The 17987-nt window shown below is 40.5% G+C and overlaps 1 protein-coding gene across 1 annotated transcript in view; it reads right to left on the reverse strand.

Moving 5' to 3' along the window:
* GPC6 (glypican 6) overlaps positions 1-17987 on the reverse strand; it is a 1082024-nt gene that overhangs the window by 76065 nt on the left and 987972 nt on the right. Inside the window, exon 6 of the mRNA XM_080798519.1 lies at positions 11183-11326. Within this exon, the coding sequence (XP_080654645.1) occupies positions 11183-11326 (144 nt within the window). The remainder of the gene's footprint in view (positions 1-11182; positions 11327-17987) is intronic.

The raw sequence follows: 17987 nt of genomic DNA on the forward strand, positions 1-17987 counted from the left end.
CAACGTTCAGCCTGGGACTTTTTTTTTTTTTTTTTAAGATTTTATTTATTTATTGTACAGACAGAGATCACAAGTAGGCAGAACGGCAGGCAGAGAGGGGGAAGCAGGCTCCCTGCTGAGCAGAGAGCCCGATGCGGGACTCGATCCCAGGACCCTGAGATCATGACCTGAGCCGAAGGCAGAAGCTTAACCCACTGAGCCACCCAGGTGCCCCCAGCCTGGGACTTTTTATTGGAATCTTTCTCTGTGGCCATAGCTTAGAGAGAAAGCTCCAGGGTTCCCAGTCTTTGACAACCAAATGGGAACCAGGGGTGGCTCGCACTTCCGTGCTCACCTGAGAATGCCTAAGCCTGAAGCCTATTTCCATGAAGAACAAGAAGCTCACCTACAGCCTGCGTGTCAGAGCCAACCTCGCAATGAATAACTGAGATTTTTGAAATTAGATATTGTTGTTTATGATTAATAATAACAACATCTGTGCCTAATCTAGCAAGCGGCAGTGGCACCTGTCCGTGGAAGGGTAAAGTTTAGGGCAAGACATGACGGGAGGGATAAGGAAGACCTGGAAATGGGTGGTCAGATTTCATTCACAATGACGTGTCTTTGAATTTTAAAAAGTAGCAATGAATCACAGATGTTCCTATAAAAGTATCATGCTTCGACTACCATTTGGTAAATAACTGTAACAATCTCTGGGTTGTTCACTTATGACTATTGGACACAAGAAGGTTATCATAATTAAAAAATAAACACACACACACACACACACCCCCCATGAGCCTTCTGTTATACCATGACCCAAATTATCCAAAGTCCTTCTCAAAAAATATTCCTAAGGATTCATTTTACTTCTCACCCCCAAAACTGTTTATTTATTTTATTATTATTTTTTTTTACTGAAAAACACGTGAAGGGCTTTCTGTTTTATTTAGTTTGTCAAGAAATCTTGACAAAAGAGAAGAGGAAGCTTTCTTTGCTTGGGCCCTCACCATTAAAACCCTAATGAAATATCTCTTGTTCCTTGAAGACTGTTGTATAAAGAAGATTTGATTTCCTGAGTAACTGGAAACATCTTCACGAGGACATGTCTTGCACTAAAGATAGCCTCTGGGTTTTTGGGTTTTATGTGAGGAGATCAATTAAGGCAGTTTGCTGCCTTCATGTTTTCTTCCCAAAGCTAGTCTAGCTGCTTCGTGTTTACCCCTTTTCTCTAGCACTCAAGAAGCTGCAAGGAGCAAGCGAAGGAAATGCTGGGCTTTTTCAAGTGCAGAGATGAGTGCTCTTCGCTGAAATGAATGCAGGCTGCTGGGGGTAGTTTTGTTAGGTCAAAATCCCTCAGAATCAAACTTACAAAGTCATTGTTTTCTTGCCTCGTTACACACAAATAATTTATGAATTTATATTGTAATGTTTCTTCCAGCTGACTCAGAGCTCTACGATTTTACAAATAATTCCACACGGAAGCCAATGGCACACACATTCCTGAGACTTTCATTGCAATCAATAAGTTTGCTGTTGCTGTCAGCCTATGCAATTTCCCTGATTAACCTGTGAAAAGTGTTCTCCTTCATGAATGCTGTCCAGCAATAAACAGATATTGTAAAAGAAGACAAGGGCAGGTTCCAGAACTCAAATTCTTGGTGATCTTAAATGATGATGTATGAAAGAAAGACAGAGGGAGAACAGTTTGATTTGCTCCAACTAGGTTGACCCAGAAAGGAGAAGAACAGAAAAATTGCTTTGTCTAAGCAAACATGGCACCAAGTCAGACAAGAGCAGCGTTCCCCAAATGCAATTTCGAGGCTTTATTTAAAATATATATAGTCTGGATTTGAAAGACACTTAAATGTCTGTAATAAAAAAGTCTTTGCTCATTCTCTTTTTCTACTGCTATTTTTCTACTCCTTGTTGGCAACAGCTTCTACCTCCTCCCTTGAGATACTGTCCTAAGATTTGTCCTTTGCTCTGGTTGAATTGTGACTGAATTCAAAGTTCAGATCAGCAAAAAAGCCAATTGACACTAAAAATCAAGCTGATTTCCAAAGAGATGCTGGTTTTCTCGAACCATATAGATACCCGCTCTGTAACAAAGACTTAGAATTCTCTGAGAATTCTAAAAAAATTGAACACATTTTTTCCCAGTATCTAGTCTGTGTGGAATTATAACTCATTTTGTCTGGCGTCCCCCAAAGTATGGTGAGCTCCTGATATGCTCTAACCATTCATCCCTGGGTCAAATTAGTGCACAATAAATATTTGTTGAATGAATGAAAGATTTTCCTCTTCTTTCTCATTAAGGTTTGTCTTAGAGCTGGAGAGAGTATGAGGTCGATTTTTATCAACTTAAAAATCTCGTCTTGGTCATGCATATTTGTGGATGACAACATTACCGTTCACTCACATGTCCATTTTCGCTCTGTGTGAGAGTCCCCGCCTTTCTGACAAAAGGCTTGGTCACGTGACCCCCTTTGGCCAATGAGCTGTGAACCATGTGATGTGCCCCCTCTAGGTGGAGACTCCAACGGTTGTCTTTGCCACATTATCTCTTTCTCTGCTACCATAACAGGTGAAGCTCCAGATGATGGTTGCACCCTGGGTCCTGGAGTGAGGGTGATGTTCATGTGAAGCTAGCTGACCCACAGAAAACCCACAAAGCATACTGGGCTTGAACAAGCAATAAACTTGTGTTCTCTGTGAGCCAGTTTGGGGGGTGTTCACAAGTGCCACGTTGCCTAGCTTAGCTTATTGGGATAGATAAAGTATTGGCAAAGCTCCCAAAGATAGAACCCAAACCCAACTTCCAAAAAATTATTTGTTCACCAGCAATATCGTGGTGCTGTTGCAGCTGCTGGTGGTTCATTTACTGTCAACCTTTTTTTTTTTTTTTTCTCTTGTTAATAGCTTGACCAGTCTTTTAAGTGTTAGAAAATACCCATGAAGTTAGAGCCTCTGACAATAATGACCATGAATGGGCTTAAGTAATAAAATTATTGTGTATTGCAGATATCTTTCTACCTTTAACATTTATGAAGCGAAGTCAATTTTCACTCAAACAGGTTTCTTTTCATCTGGTTTTCTCTACAATGTTTATGCCTGAGGTTTATTGTTAGCAGTAAAGAGTGTCCAAGTATGTTATGGGAATAGCCAAATTCCCAGGGCTTTAAAATGTATTCCATAGGCCCCAGAGTCAGTTAAAAGCTGATTGATTATACAGCAAATACATCAAAACTGGTATTTATGAAATATCCCATTTCTTCAGCTCTCTCATAAGTCTGAACATCACATTTGGGAGTTGTGGCGCGAATATCTTAGACAGCTATGAGAAAAAATTACTGCAGATTTTCCATGACAAAAAGAAGGTTCTTTAAGCTGCTCAATAAGTTAATAAAAGATCTATGTCAACAGGTGCGTCTCAAGAATGCATATTTTAAAAGGTGTGGTTTAAGTCATTTAGTATGGCTTGTCTGTTCAGACTTTCATATTTAAGTTACTAAACCACTGATTACATAGCTGGATAAAGAGCAAATACACTGAATGATAGGCAGGAGGGTTTGCTCATCAGACTGGTTCACAACTGACCAGAAAGTTTCTGTTTAATTTGTTCAAGATATGGACGAAAAGTTCTGGCTTAAGAAGGGTGAATGACCTACGGGATAGCCTATCCCAAAGATGCTACAGATATTTTAATGTTTTCTGTTTGCATATTTGGTCAATGATAACTCATTTGTTAATATATTTTCCACGACTTCTTTAGTGGTGTAATCTATCTTAGATTACAAAATCAAACTCCTATTTCCTTCATGCTAACATTTTATGGACTCTATATTAGATATTATCCCCTAGAGGAGATGGAGTGTGTCCCACAGGTTTCATAAGCTATGCTTTTTTTTGCAAATAGTAACTCTTGCCTTTTTGATGACGCGAGCACTACACCATGCTATGATGTAGATTGTACACGGTCGCTAGTTTTACTAAGTGCTATGCAGTGGAGAAGAAGCCAGGACAAACGTTGTCGATGGACGGATGCATAAAGGATGCATCAGTTTGGGGGTGAGCTGCAGTCTAGGAATTCTGAAAGAAATGTTCATGTCTGAAAGGGAAAGTAAGCCTATCAGCATACCATCAAACCGATAGAAAATCTGTCCAGCCGTATTCGGTGTCTGAAAGTATAACATTTCATGTTTATGACATAGTCAGAGGACACCGTAGCTCTAGCTTAAATATTTCTGAGGGCAAAGGACAGTTTAATAGAGTTGAAAATGGCTTAGTTGGTCAGATTCCCCCCCGCAAATGATTTTAAGGACGACTTATACCTAAATGGTGCATAAGCCCCCCCCCCACCTTAAAACGTGTGGCATGACTTTATTTCCTCGTTCTTTCATGGAGAATCCATGTGATTCTCTGAATATGTTTGTAAAGCAGTGGGGCAGAATGGGCTTCCCCCATCTCATCTCGGCCAGTGGAGTGATTCCTCTTCTCTCCCGAGGCATACAGCCCAATGCACTGTCCACTGGGTGCAAATTGAAAATTCCACACGAGAAGCAGGCATGGCATCTGGGTTCCCAACAGGACATACCACTGAACTCAATCTGTGCGTCCCCCAAGCCCGTGGACTAAGCAGCGTGTCCTGCAGATAAGTCATCATTTTCTATGTGTGTCTTAGGCTATTCCCCCACCCGGGCTTCATCAGCCACAAGCCTCCTAAATGGAAAGAAGCCCGTGTCAAGCCGCTCTCCCAGCTCCCGCATGCTGCTGCAGGGGCCCGGAGAAGGGCAGGAGCCCAGATCCAATGAGTTGGGTGGTGGTTTGGTTTGAGTGGTTTGTATTTTCTCCCTGCTTTGAAAGCACGCTGTATTTTGCCGCTGTTATTACCAAAGGTTCATTTTGAAACTGGAACCGGGGTGTCTCAGTGGGGTTTTGCAGTAAAGAGATAAAGCAGGTTTGGGCAAGACTGGGCAGTTCACAATTTGAAGGGGACGGAGCGGCAGCCATTTGTTTGCTGGGGTGAATGGGGCGTAATTTATGCAGCGGCAGCAGAGGCTGAAAGCCAGCCTGGCCTTGACCCATTTATCTTTAGAAAACTAATTAAAGTGGAGAATCTGGCTTACTGTTGTTATTGAGGTTTTAGTTTTTTCTGCTCAGGCCAAGCAAAGACTGAGGGGGGTGTGTGTGTGTGTGTCTGTGTCTGGGTGGAAGGTAGGAAATATCAGTTTCACCTAAAAACAGTGGCTGAGGCTCTAGATAATAAAGCAGTTTCTTAAATACAGCTTGACATCCTTTTGAAATGCAAAATAGTGGATTTAGCCGGATGCAGAATCCTTTGAGGTGACAATGAAATGCCATGGCAATTTAAAACGAACAACAGACAGTTTCCCTGAATCCTTACAACCAAGACGTCCTAAATCACACCAAAATGGCCCCGAAGAGGCAGAGAAGAACATTTTTACGACCACCGTTTTACTCTGAAACTGGTATTAACCATCAGGCAGGAATGATACCAGAAAGTGAGCTGCTTTGTCCGTTTTGTTTCAGAATAGTAAAATAAAGTGCATAACTTGATATTTTGCAAGTTCTTTTATCTATACGCAGTAATGTCAAAAATTCATGCTTCGTACCGATGGCGAACCAGTCAATTTCCAAAGTAGCTGTATTTTTAGCCCAGTTAAGGAAGATGGTAGGAGGACCACAAGGCAGGCAGGCAGAGCGGGGGTGGAGGATGATATTCAATGAAGTCGTTCCTCTTGGAGGGAAAGCTATGGGGCCCCCTGATAACCATAAGATAAGGAGATCTGACTGCCTAAATGGCTGGAAAACTTGGAGATATCAGGACAATGTTGTTGAGAAAGGCGGGCACACACTCTCTGAGCTGGAGCTCCTCTACTTTTATCAAATGACCCGAACCAAGAGAACTCTGATTTGTCCTACCCATGACCTTTGATTCCCCCCATTTCCCATTTAGCATCAGGAGACCCTAAGCCATCTGTCTTCCCTGTTCCTTCCTCAAGGTCTCCTTTTCCAGACTATTCCTGTTCCAGGTTTATCTCAACTTTCTTTTTTCATTCAAACTGCCCTGAGCTCAGAGAACTGTGATGATGAATGGGAATATGACTCAGGGGACAATTCCCTTGTAGAAAAATGAATGTTAACAGAAGAATTCACTGCCTGAATTTAAGGCCAAGCAGACATAGAGCCCTATGATGTCATAGGTGGGCTGCATGAATAAATATGTACCCTCCAGGTGAGAGTCATCTTTATTAAAAGGTATTATCAGCATGGGATGTTAGTACAAAAACCAGATTAGAAAACTTAACTATCTGATTAGTACGGCTAATATATAAAGTCAGGTAAGATATCCTTGGTGCGCCGTCCTCACACAGACCACTTTGTGGTAAAAAATCTCCAGGGTGCCCTCCCTGAATGTCTTCCGAGACATCAGTAAATTCGAGAAGGAAGGAAAAAAAAAGGAGTAAACAACTTGTAACACAAACTATTTCTTAACCCCTAAATTCTCTGTCCTCGCTAATGGAAAAATTAGCTCCTTATGCATGAGAGCTGATGTTGGTTTGCTGTTATTATTAGCGAGACAATTATTCGCTCAGCACAAGAAGAAAAAAGCCAATATATTCTATCAGGGAAGAGCTAGTTTTTCAGGCAGACTACACATAGTCTGAACATTGGGACAGAATTTAAATCAGCCACCAAATGAGTTAGTCTAACACAAAGCTTAGATTGAAAACCTTGCCATTGGGAAAGAATACCAAAACGGCTGTTAACCATAAATACCAAACAGAGAGGAATCTGCTCAACCCATCGGTCATGTGCAGTGTTCAACGCGCTCTAGACAGTCAGGAAAGGGAAAGCGGAGAGGGCATTTCTCAAGAACTCTCTGAAATGACTGTATGACGACAAATGAGGATGAGAGTAAGAAAAAAGAAGACCAAAGCTTACACTATGTTGCATTGTCCTCCACACAATCCTCTGGGAAGCAAGAGGAAAACAAATTTAAAGGAAAAAGAAAGAGAGATTATTCTATACATAATAGCACAGCACAGGTATAACATTTAGCTTTGCAGGCTGACCGTTGTTCATCGGTTTATCATTTGATGTCAAATGATAAATCTGGCTGGTATTCCACCCACCCCCACCCCAGACTCCCTCAGAATGACCAGCAGAATACTTGAGAAGCCTGTACAACACAGTCCAATGTTGAATACTTACTGGAGGTTCATTGGTCTAAATCATCACCAACTTCATGAATTAACTTCCACATCTGTTATTTTTTTTTCTTTGAAATCTACTTTTATAAAACACATTCTTCTAAGATACACCATTTAAAGTATATTTCGCTCTGATGAGTCCCTGGGGTAAGTAACAGACACTTCCTGCCCCATGTGTCCAAGGAGTTATAGAGCATGTTTAATAATCTGAAATATCTCTGTATTCTCAGATCTTCACACTTGAGCTCTTTTTTTAGGTTGAGGTATTTTTTACAGTCTGTACTTCCAGTGACATTCCAGTGGAAGTTTTTTTAAAAAAACCTCATAGTTTCATGTCAAATTATGTAAGAGAATTCATGAAGTATAAACTTAAGAAAAAAAGGAAGAAAAATCGATCTTTTGCGAATAATCACCGCTGGCCTATTTAACTGAAAATCGGTAACAGTAGGTGGAGACAGAGGGCCCCTAGGGTGGGTGCTGGTAACAGGAAAGACCTGTGACTGTAGGACCAATCTGCTAACCAAAACACTTGATGGCATTTGTATCTTCAGCAAACCACGGTTGCTGGCAGGAAGGACTGTGATAGTCTTTGATGAATCAGCTTTTCATCAGCAGCTGAATTTATACAAATGTATTCATTCATTATTGGATAATAAAAATAACTTCAGGGTAGTATGTCTGAAAGCCACTGATGACCTAAACTGATTTTTATGCCCATATAACTTGAGAGGAACAACGGGAAATGCTTCCTAGTGATATAAAAGAATTTACAAGTTCCTTAAACATCTAATAGGGGTCAAATGGTGGAATTGGTGTATTTTTAAGAAAGAGTTTTATTTTAATTATTTTACATAAGTTCTAGCAGCAGCTGGCCCAGGTTGGGATTAGGAGCTTTACTTCTAAAACAATACCCGTAATTAATTACCAGTTCACCTAAAATATAAGAACACGACCAAAAGATTCCCAAGTTAATTAAAACAGGTACTCATTTTAAGTGGTAGTAAGAAGCAACTCCCCAAGGGCTTTACAATTTAGTTATTTTCCCTTTGGCAAAAGCAGTGGGGTGACTGGGATATTCTTCTGATGCTGTTCTTAAAGCATTTTTTCCTGCTGAAACACTGACAAATTAAGGGAAGTCTTTCCTAAATATCCTCTTTTTCTGGGACACACGCTTCTTATAAATATTCAGGAAACATCTCTTCAGAAGAGAGTTAAAGTAGGAGTAGGTAACATGAGACTTGTTTATAAACAGTCAAAATAAGGGGTAATATATGGCAGACCCATCAAAAGAGGTCACCAACGCATGCATCTTGAAGATGATTTGGTCTGACTGTTGACATATAAGCTGTCATATAAACAGTTGGTCTGAGGTAACTGCTTTATCTTTCCACTTTTCAGAAATATGTTGAACCCTCCAAGGGAAGAAAGCCTTGGGGGAGCCAAGGGCTGCAAAGGAAGATTCTGATGTTAGCTTTGGGCCTAGTCTGTGTTTCTCAAGAATAACCTCGTATAGTTCCTCTTGATGTGGAAACAGCCCCTTGCCCTTAGGGACCAGGGAAGTGACTCCAGGTCAGTTTATGGCTGCTTGTGAATTACAAATCACTAATTCTTACAATTTGGGAATTTCACTCAATAAAACCTTAATAAATCTGCCATTCTCTCTTACAGAGCCCAAAGCCACACCTATGAGGAAATTAAGTACTACGTGCTGTCAGAGAATATTTTAGAATAAAACTGACTTATTGATTTAAGGTCCTGTGCACTGAATCTGGCCCTTATGCACCCAGTCTGGTCTTTGGTTTTTACCCATGATCATATGATTAACCATTACTGATCCTTTTCAGAAAAAAAATTGATTAAAATATATTTTGGGGGGGTGCCTAAAAATAGAAGAGCCTAAATCAGTTTGTTATTTGCCAATACTCTTCAAGACCTTTGTATTGGGGGCATTTTGAAGATCATCAGTGAATTTCCTTTCTAAAAGAGGGTTCAAATTCTAATTTCCTTATCTATCAAATATTATACATCAGGTGACAATCACAAAGCATTAATGCTTTATTTAGGTTGTGCTAAATTGCATACACACTGCAAGACAAATATTTTTCTTGCTCTATCTCACCTGTTTGAGTGTGTGTGTGTGTGTGTGTGTGTGTGTGTGTGTGTGTGTCTATCTCTCCTGGGGAGGAGAGAAAAGTGTGCTTGTTTCAAAGGGAAAAAAACATTAATCAGTAGTCATAGATATCATTATATTGATCCAATTCAATGTAATTTTAACTAAGTGCATAATGCACCTAAATTGTTTTTAAATTTTACTTTATTGTGGTAGGAACACTTAACAGGAGAGCTACTCTCCTAACAGATACTTAAGTGCATGAAACAAGATTGTTATCTATAGGCACAATGTTGTACCGCACATCTCTATGATTTACTCATGTTGCACTGGGCCCCAGTTCTTAAATTAGAATTTATGAAAATTCCAAAAAAACCTGCATTATTCCAATAAGTAAGTTAGAGCCAACTAACTTTGGAGAAAACAAAAAAAGAGAAAGAGAGTGAGAGAGAGAGAGAGAGGGAGGGAACTCAAACCCATACTCACCATTTATGCTCTGGTGAAAAGGATCTTAACAGACAGAGTTGGTAAAATGAAAACTCAAACAATGGGCTGTCATAACAACCATCCAGTCTTTAAAACAATTGGCTAGTGGTTCAGGGGACTCTAATTGGTTGTTTAAAAGAAGAAAGACGACTATTTTTAAACTCTTCCTGAAACTGGGAACAGAGAATAGACAGGACCAAGGTAACATAGAAGGTGGAAGCAATAACCCAGGCGAGTCCTTTTTCAAGAGCTACGCTGGGGAGGGGTTTTATTTGCTAATAAACAGGAATAAATTATAACATAATTTAGCAGCTAATGACTCCACTTACCTCTTCACTTTGGCTCCTCGTGGTAGGCCTTTCTGCTGTAAGTACATGTGATTTTTATAGACTGAGATGCTGAGATGTACTTACGCGGAGGCCACACTCAACCAATTTAATCTTATGAGTCCTACGCTGCAGAAGGATAGTGACTAAAATGATAAAGTAATTTATAACAGTGACTAATAAAAGTATTTTCACAACCAGAAACCCTGGAGATCTGAGTTTATATGACATAATCAGATGTGGTTCAAGTATTTTATGACCTTAAGGTTTTATCTGTTAATTTTACATCAAGATAATTGGCAAAGCAACGTTAACCGTGCTAACAATTACAGGTATATAAATTGTTTATAGTGCTATAAATTGCATTGAAAATAATCGGGCAGTATTTCTTTGAAATTATGAGCTTTTCATTTTTTATAGCAAAATTTGATTTTTAAAACACATTTAAAAAAATGGTGTTTACTATGTTTATGGTTGTATTCTCCAAGTGAATTGCTTTGCTGGTAGATATCGTTTGGTCCCCTGACATACATTTTAGTGGATCAAAGGGTGACTATTTTTAAGGCTTCCAACTTTAAAAAGACACACAAAAAAGGAAAAAAAAATAGTAGTAACATTGACTTGGGATCTCTTGGCAAGGTCTTTCAAGCAGAAAACTTTACACACAAGAAGGCAGAATAAAATCGCACTGGAACATAACTAAATAAGTAAAAGAAGCAGGTGAGGAAGAAATGTGCTATTGTAATTATATCTCTGGAAGATATAGTAACTTAGTCTTCAGATTAATATTTCAGAAGATATATGAAGTTGAAAATTTGGCCACCGCATGAGTGAATTAATAGTGATAAGATGCCTTAAATAATCTAATTCATGACCTAAAAGGAAGATCTCATTATTTTTCAATATTCTAATTAAGACCAGGAGCAGATATAAGAAGGAGATGACTTTTACAACCAACTTTTTCAGAGTCCCATCACGTCTCCTGAAGAATAACCTTGGTAACAGAACGTGCCCACGATGGCCATCAATCTGAGAGAACTCACCAGCCGGTCCAAGCTCGTGCCTGCAGCAGTCGTGGGTCTCTCCTCAGGATTGTAAGGCCTGAAGCGCGTATTAAAATTTTCAGGAGCTGAGCGAGCAGATCGGAGGGCTGGAGCAGGTTTGGGTTGGCCACACCCTTGAAAGACCTGCAAGAACCATTGAAAGGTTAAGACAGTTCCACCGGGAGTTTCTTCATGAGATCGCGGTGCAGAAGCAGGCAATGCGGTGGGTTTCCCATTTTTCACGGGACCCTACCTCGAATAAACTCTAATCTCTAAATTTAAAGGGGGACAACTGCTAATATAACAAGAACCGACTAGACAGATGTAGGGCGCTTGACTCTATGCCCTGACTTTTATTTTCAACACATATACTCAGTCCTCATTGTTTCTGGACTCTGTATTTGCGAATTTGCCTACGCGCTAAAATTACTTTGCAAGCCCCAAATCAATAGTCATGCACTTCCGTAGACGTGGGCCTCCATGTAGAGTGGCCCTACCTGCACGGTCCCAGTTGAAGTGATTTTCCGCCTTCTTGTTTTGGCTGCCAACCTGAAAACAAGTGTCCTTTCTGTGGCCTCTTTTGTGCCCCGTCTTTCGCATTCTTGTGCTTTCACTTGGCAATGTCCCTGTTTAAGATGGCCCCGGAGCTCAGCACTAAAGGGCTGTCTGCTGTTCCTGAGCGCAAGGTGTAGTGTGCTAGGCCCTGAGTTCAATGTTAATGACACAACAGTATATGCTAAATAAGGTGTCTTTAAGAAGAGTTACACATAGGTTGCCTATGGGTTGGTTGACGAAAAGGAGGCTAAAACCTTGCAGGAGCCTAGCTCTGTCTTTCCAACAATTCAGTATTTGCTAATTCCGTATTTGCAGCCACTTTATGAACCATAACTACCACAAATAATGAACATCGACTGTATTAAAAGTAGGAATTGCGATAGCTACATGTCAGGACTAAATGAACGTGACTGAGACGTTTTCATGTACTTGAATCCGCCATGCGGCAAATATCCAAGTGGGATTCCCGTGACGGTGACAGAAGTATTTCGTGTCCAGCACCCAAGGCCAAATAACCTGGGCGGCCCCGCTGTGGGTAAGGAAAACCTGTACTTGGAAGCGTTCTTTGGAAACACTCTTTGGAGCAAAGGTGTAGAAATAGGACAAGCCAACGTGGTGAAAAATCCCTGGAAGGACAGTTCCTTCTAATTTTGTTGTTGACAGCTGTTCATGTGACAGTTGGGTTTGCTGTGGGAAATCAAACATTTTTGTGTAATGATCTTAGGGACCAAGCAGTCAGCTCTTTCCCACAGTGATTTCACTCAGGGTGGGGTGGGGACACTTCCTTGGCTGTTTTTAGAAGCTTCCTACTCTCTGCTGGTTATCAAGAGATAATACCTTTACTGAAAGGACAAAAACTCTAGTCACATTTTCAGGAACTTTTGATGAAGTTGAACTTGACATTTCCTCCATTTTTCTATAGGAGGCGGTGATTCTACTCTTTGCTACTTATTTCGCTTAGCTTTCTGGAACTATTTGTGTTAGCTAATTCTTTTTTTTTTTTTTTTAAAGATTTTATTTATTTATTTGACACAGAGAGAGAGAGAGAGTGAGCACAGCAGATGAAAGGGAGAAGCTGGCTTCCCACTGAACAAGGAGCCGAATGCAGAGGGGGGACTCAATTCCAAGATGTTGGGATCATGACCTGAGCTGAAGGCAGACACTTAACCCACTGAGCCAACCACACACCCCGCGTCAGCTCATTCTTTTTTTTTTTTTTTTTTTTAAGATTTTATTTATCTATCTGACGGAGAGATCGAGAGAGCACTAGCAGGGGGGACAATGGAGAGAGAGAGGGAGAAGCAGACTCCCCGCCCGAGCAGGGAGCCAGATGCAGGGCTCGATCCCAGGACCATGGGATCATGACCTGAGCAGAAGGCAGATGCCCAACCATCTGAGCCACCCAGGCACCCCGTGTCAGCTCATTCTTAACCTGCATGTGTGTGTTTAGAACGCATGCATGCCTTTCGGTTTTGTTATTTAAATCTGCTTTACTCTAAAATAAGCATTTTTCATCAGGCAGATTATGGGATTCCACTGAAATACACAGAGAGCTCTCCGAGTGCCATTACCCAATGACAAATTCCATCTAGAGACACAATCCATTCGGTGTTACCACTCCAGCTAATTTCTCTTCGGTCGTATTCAAAAATTCTTCTTCAACTCAGCATTTCACGGAGCAGGAGCACTTTGTCTTGGCATACTTCGAGATCGGTCTTAACACACTATTGATTATTCTCTCACACAATTTCTGAAGCTGATGGTGTAAACCAGCGTGATAAAGATAGTGGGCCCTTTTCTCCCTAGTGCCTAAATCACTTCCCAGTGGCAAGGTCACTGCTGATGGAGGACATTAACATTTCCAGAGCTCCAGGGTTTTGTTGAGTGTGCTATTCCGGCTTGCTCCAGATATGACAGCTGACTTTTAGAAAGTGGAACGCCTAAGGCAAAACAATGCTAATGGCCTTGCTGGGGATTTCTTGAAGTGGGGGCACTGAAAGAGTTAACAGACCTTCTTAATTTGCCCTTTGGGAAAAATCTGGCTCACCGGTTTAAATTAAATCAAAGGAACAAGAAATGCCCTGAAAGAATATTAGGGCCCAGGGGAGATAACTCATCATAACAGGAAAACCTTACCACGTATTTGATATATTTTTTTTTCTTTCGAGAGTGTTAATTATACAGAACGTGAGTTAAGTCAATATAGCCTAGGAGCCTTTTGTTATTTAGATCAGGTTTGGATTCTTAAGGTGGCTTGAGTGCAGACATTGCCGGAGAGTATGATCCAAATGGAAGAAAACACTGCCTTGTAATCATGATGGAAAGGACGCCTCACCTCAGAATCAGCGGGAGACCTACGGAAAAATCTGTCATATGTCAGGATATGAACCTTGAAGGTCCCTCAGCAGATTCTAGTTCACCCTTAGGCAAAAAGGCACGTCGTAAGGAGACCCTTCCCTGTGGAAGGGACACACCAAGGGGTCAAGAGTTGCTTTTCGGAACTTTATAGGATCTGAATGGAAGAGCTGGCGAGGAGACAGCGCGCCCACGTGCTCAGGAAGGATGAGCAGCCCCTGTCGGATTCTCACGGCAGAGACTGTACCATAAGCAGCCTCTATCCCTTCTATCCGTCTTATTACTTAGATGAGTCACAAACTGAAAAGCAACGCCTTCATGTATCACACATGCCATCTGTTCGTTAGACAACATGTTTTTAAAAGCTGGGGTTTGGGCGCCTGGGTGGCTCAGTTGGTTAAGCGACAGCCTTCAGCTCAGGTCATAATCCTGGAGTCCTGGGATCAAGTCCCGCATCCGTCTCCCTGCTCAGCAGGGAGTCTGCTTCTTCCTCTAACCCTCTCCCCTCTCATGCTCTCTCTCTCTCTCTCTCTCAAGTAAATAAATAAAATCTTTAAAAAAATAAATCCAACCTGGGGTTCATGGAATGGATGATGAAAGGACTTCTTACGCAGGACATTCAGATCGTCTCCGACCATTTTCTGAGCTTACTTTAGCCACAGTATTGTCAAAACAAAGTTCTGTGGCTTACTCTAAAGGACCAATAAGCCTTTTTCCTGGTGGTTTAGAGCACCCTAATATATTGTGTTTTGAATAAGGGAAGAAACAGATGAGGGATAATGCGGGTCAGTTAGATGAGAGGTTTAAATGAGGTTAGCTTCCATGAGAATCAGTAGATCAAGATTCTCTTCTGAGGGGTGGTCAGGGCTGGAGATGTAGGTCTGGGACACTAGCCTAAGAGGGAATTTAAAGCCGGGGGCAAGTATATGGATGAGTGACAGTTGTGGCTGAGGACAGCCCAGTACCATGCCAACATTCAGGTCCTCCCTGAACCTCAGTTTCCTCCTCTGTCGAACGGGATACTAATATTATTCCCCACACTGTGATGATAAAATGCAGTACATAAGGCAGGAAAACAGAAACCAGCATCTGGAAAAGTAAGGGCTTCACAATAATTAGTTACTTACGTTATTCTACAACCATTTTCTTTCTAGAAGTTTTATTTTCTGAGTTAGGGCATTTGAGGGGAACAAAACATCCGGGCTGATGTTTCTTCAATGTTTTCCATAAAATAATATTTCCAAGGGGTGTTAACAGTTGCTCCATGAGCAATAAATTCCATGCGTCCAAGTGAAGTTGGCGGGACTTGGTCATATGAATGTGTGTTCGGACTCATCAAAAAGGAGGTCCTTTGCAGTAACTCGAAGTTTGGCCACAGGCTCCCCAGAGGAGGCGGGAGGTTCTCCCCAGATGGGGTCCCAGGGAACATACCGTGGGCTGCTCTGTGAAGTCTGCTCTATCCCAAGGGAGGTGGTTCACATTCAGACGCGTTGACTTAGAGGAGTTTGTGAATCCATTTTACCCTTTGCTACGTTCTTTCTCTCTTTTTTTTAGATAAAACAATTTTTAAAAGTTGAATTATATTTGACATATGTTATTATATTAGTTTCAGGTGTACAACATAGTGATCCGATATTCTTACCCACTGCAAAATGATCACCTCGATAGTCTAGTTACTGTCACTATAGAAAATTATTACAATATTATTGACTATATTCCCTATGCTGTACTCTATATCCCTGTGACTTTTTTTTTTTTAATAACTGGGCATCTGTCCATCTTAATCCCATCCACCTGTTACACCCCCTTTCCTTCTGGCAACTGTGCTTGGTCTCTGTTATCTATTAGTCCGTCTCTGTTCTGTTTTGTTTGTTTTGTTTTCTAGATTGCACGTATGAGTGAAATCATATGGTATTTGTTTTTCTCTGTCTGTTGTATTTCACTTAGCATAATCCCTCTAGATCCCTCCATGTTGTGGAAAATGCAAGATCTCATTTTTTTCAATAGCTGAGTAATACTTTTATATATATAAATTTATTTTTATATTTATATATAAATATGTATAAATATAATATATTATATATAAATATATAGAAATATATATAAATATACATAAAATTATATTTATATATTATATTATAATATATTATAATATAATATATGTTATTTTTTATTATATATGTGTATATATATACACATTTTCTTTATCCATTCATCTATTGATGAATAGTTAGGTTGCTTCCATATCTTAGCTATTGTGCTGCAATAAACTTAGGGGTACATATATGTTTTCAAATTAGCGTTTTTGTTTTCTTTGGATAAATACCCAGAAGTGAAATTCCTAGATGGCATGGTAGTTCTATTTTTAATTTTTTAAGAAACCTCTGCATGGTCTGTAGCGGCCGCACCAATTTATATTCCCACCAACAGTGCTTGTGCCCTCCACCACTTTTAATTCAAGAGAAGAAATACGATTTTTAAGACTCTAAAGGTCTTTTCTTTACAACAGAACAGAAGTTTCTGGAGAACACAGTTGCAAGCAAGCCGCTTCATTGTAGGGAACATATCATTAGCTTTATTCCTTGAAGAAATAGGATCAGTGTTATCTTCTGCCTAACTTCCTCCAAGGGATGTTATAAGAGAGAACTAGACGCAGTGGTCCCCTTTATTCACAGGGAATATGTTCCAAGACCCTCAGTGGATACTTGAAACCATAAACAGTACCAAGCCCTATATATATGATTTTTTCCCTACACATACATACTTAGGATGAAGTTTGATTTATAAATTAGGCATAGCAAGAGATAAACAACCATAGCAGACAATAAAATTGAACAATCATAACAGAATACCACACTACAAGTTATGTGAATGTGGACTCCCTCCCTCTTAAAATAGCTTATTCCTGTGCTCACTCGTTTTCTTGTGACGAGGAGAGATGGTAAAAGCCTACACGAGGTGAAGTGAGGTGAGTGATGTAGGCATTGTGACATGGCATTAGACCCCTGGCGACCTTCTGATAAAGGAAGGTCCGTCAGAGGGAAGATCATCTGCTTTCGGACCACGGCTGACCGCAGATAACTGAAACCATGGGTAAGGGGGGCGCCGCTCACTGTAATCTGGCCAAGTATTTGGCAGTCCCACTGTAGACGGATGCCGCACATGCACTACGGAGTTATCCTTCCCGCTTAGTGGGCTTGCAAAACCTGTGGGTTTGGGGAAGATATCTGGCTCGTGAATTCTCTCTCTTAAGAGGATTACTAAAATGTCTCAGAAGTGTGTTGGCATTTTGAGATTAGAGAAGCTGACATTAAAGATACAAAGTTCTGAAAGGAGAGACATTTTATTGTTCCGGAGAGGCGAGAAAGAGAGGAAGGTGTGGTGATAACAGGTTTGAGCGCTGTGTCTTAGGTTTTTCAATATAAGACATTTTCCTTTAAGAACATCTCAGCATCTTAACATACTTCCCTTAAAATAAAACAACATGGTGTGCACTTTTTCGCAAGCCCCCGTAGCTTCATGCCTATGCCTCTTTGTCTTCTGCGTGTTGATTATACATTCACAAAAGTCATTACTGGCAAGCTGATAAGCAGTGGCTGCAGATCAGTTCCGTCTCGGCTCCGGTATTTAAAAAAAAAAAAAAAAAATTCTATCCTTTCACTTTCTACTCAGTGGGTTCCTATTGTGGCGGGATGTTGCTGTTCCCATGTATCATTCTGAAATTTGCAAACAGAGCTCTCATCTTTTATATTAACATGGGTGGCAGTGAATGCTACCTAGATTTAATTGATATTTTGAGAGTAAGTCATGTTTTATTTACTTTTAAGATTCTAATTTATATTACAGTGTTAATGAGTGAACTATCTGTCAGATGACCACTTGGGGAATTCAAATT

Source organism: Martes martes, assembly GCF_963455335.1.
Source record: "Martes martes genome assembly, chromosome: 3".
Classification (NCBI taxonomy): Eukaryota; Metazoa; Chordata; class Mammalia; order Carnivora; family Mustelidae; genus Martes; species Martes martes.